At 40.6% G+C, this 2,511-nt stretch overlaps 1 protein-coding gene across 1 annotated transcript; it reads right to left on the bottom strand.

Moving 5' to 3' along the window:
- Nucleotides 1–249: 249 nt before the first annotated feature.
- Nucleotides 250–600, bottom strand: LOC127096425 (uncharacterized). The gene has a single exon (XM_051034995.1). It carries the CDS (start codon nucleotides 598–600, stop codon nucleotides 250–252), a length of 351 nt encoding a protein of 116 aa, XP_050890952.1.
- Nucleotides 601–2,511: the final 1,911 nt, after the last annotated feature.

Genomic DNA, 2,511 nt, shown 5'->3' with positions numbered 1-2,511 from the left:
AACTGTTGAGATGAAGCTTGACCAGCTTAAAGCTCAGGCCGACACCTTGGAGCCTACTTCTCTCCATTACAACTTTGAGCTTAAATGTTTTCAATCCAAATTCGACCAACTTTGACCGCTTTTATTTTTTCTGTAATATTTGAACAATGGCTTTTTGCCAATTTAATATTATCATTCTATTTTAGCACTGTGTATTTATTTTCTGTGCCTTTTGTAGATGGTTTCCAACATAGTTTATTCGACAGTCATTTAGTCTGTCACAATCTTGACCTCTTGAAGGAGAGGCCTATATTTTTTCAAGTACTTTCCATTTATCCTTAAGATTCGCCTATCTGGTGCCAACTCTTCGACCTCGTAGGCGTTATTAGAGAAGGCCTGCAGAACCTTAAACGGTCCTTCCCAATTAGGGGACCATTTATCCAAAACTCTATCATTTCTATCCATAGGCAAGATCACTCTCCAAACTAGATCGTCGACAACGAACATTTTTCCTATCACCTTTTTATTGTAGGCTCTGGCGACTTTTTCTTTCTGCCTTTGTAGTGAATCCAAGGCTAACATTCTCTTCTCATCTAAGTCGACCAGTTCGTCCATCATCATGTTCCAATAATCTTCAGAAGGTACTTCATATTGCCTTTGGGTTCTGACTGCTTGGACCTGAATCTCCACTGGCAACACTGCATTGTGCCCATATACCAGTCGAAATGGAGTTGTTCTGGTTGCTTCTTTTGGTGAAGTTCGACATGCCCACAAAGCTTGATCTAACGTCTTATGCCAATTTCTTGGCTTCTTGCCTATATGTTTCTTTATTAGGATGATGATCACCTTATTGGCAGCTTCGACTTGGCCATTTGCCTGTGCGTAGTAAGGGGTAGAAGTCAGTAATTTGATTCCCATTTCCTTTGTAAAATCTTGCACTTTTCGACCAGTAAAAACTGACCCCTGGTCGGTTGTGATAGTTTCTGGGATGCCAAATCTGCAGATGATATGACTTTGGAGAAAATCTATCACAGCCTCTTGGTCTACACTTGTTAATGCCACGGCTTCGACCCATTTTGTGAAATAGTCGATGCCGACCAAAACATACCTTTGTTGTTTCAACGAGGCTGGTTTTATTTCTCCGATAACATCCAGTGCCCACCCTCGAAAAGGCCAGGGCTTCACAATTGTATGTAACTCGCTTGCAGGCACATGCTGTATTCCCCCATGCAATTGGCATTCCTGACAACTTTTAGAAAATTCAATGCAATCTTTCAACATTGAAGGCCAATAAACTCCTGAGCGCATCAAGATCCATTTCATCTTCAAACCCGCTTGATGCGTCCCACATGCTCCACTATGTACGCTAGACACAGCCACATATGCCTCGCTTTCTCCTAGGCATTTTAGTAACACTCCTTCGACTGTCTTTTTGAATAGTTCATCATTCGTCAAGACGTAGCTAAGGGCCCTATATTTTATCTTTCGATCTGTCGACCATACAGGCTTACGTAAATAATCAACTAGCGGCTTACGCCAATCACTTTCCCCCTCGTTGTCGACGGTCAGAATTTCAAAATGATATTTATCTACAACTCCCAACTTTATGATCGACAACTATGATGGTGATAACAATGTCACTCGTACTTTCTCTCTTACTTGGACCTCTTCATTCTGGTCTTTCGACGCTTTGTACCCTGAAGCCTCCTGCGCCAAATCATTCGCTCTCTGGTTCTCTTTCCGTGGTATATGCTGGAGGTTGACTTGCTCAAACCTCTTGAGTAATCTGATGGTAACCACAAAATACATGATTAAATTTTCTTTAACACACCTGTATTCTTTTGATACCTGCTTAATCACTAACTCAGAGTCTCCCATAATTTCGACATTCTTTTCCCCCAATTCTAGCAGTAGTTCAAGTCCTCTAATCAACGACTCATATTCTGCTTCATTATTTGTGCATACCTCTTCAATTTTGTATTTGAACTCTACTGGAATTCCATCTGGAGAAATTATGATTCCTCATATCCCAGATCCATGCTTATGTCTTGAACCGTCGAAATATAATCTCCATGGCACTATGTCTACGTAATTTTGCGCCATTTCGACCATTGAATGGTCGACAAGGAAATCTGCCACTACTTGCCCTTTCATTGCTTTCAAGGGTACATATGTCAGAGAGTACTCTGTTAACGCCAAAGCCCATTTCCCAATTCGACTATGCAAAATTGGTTTAGATAACATGTGCTTAATAATATCAAAGTGAGAAGATACGTACACATCAACAGGCTTGATATATTGCTTTAGTTTCATACAAGAGAAATACAGGCATAAACATAGTTTTTCTATATCACTATACCTAGTTTCAGGATCATTAAGTATTCGACTAAGGTAATACACAGGTCTTTCGACACGTTTTTCATCCTCTTGGGATAACATACTTCCTATAGTCGATTCTGAGGCTGCAATATACAACCTCATTGGCCTATTCCTAACATGAAGGGCCAGTACTGGAGGCCTAGTCAAATACTC

Source organism: Lathyrus oleraceus, chromosome 6, assembly GCF_024323335.1.
Source record: "Lathyrus oleraceus cultivar Zhongwan6 chromosome 6, CAAS_Psat_ZW6_1.0, whole genome shotgun sequence".
NCBI lineage: Eukaryota > Viridiplantae > Streptophyta > Magnoliopsida > Fabales > Fabaceae > Lathyrus > Lathyrus oleraceus.
This window is presented reverse-complemented; position numbering and strand designations above follow the sequence as displayed.

Bases quoted from the DNA above. Each gene is read 5' to 3' on its own strand.
- LOC127096425 (XM_051034995.1), bottom strand. From the start codon at position 600: ATGATGATGGACGAACTGGTCGACTTAGATGAGAAGAGAATGTTAGCC.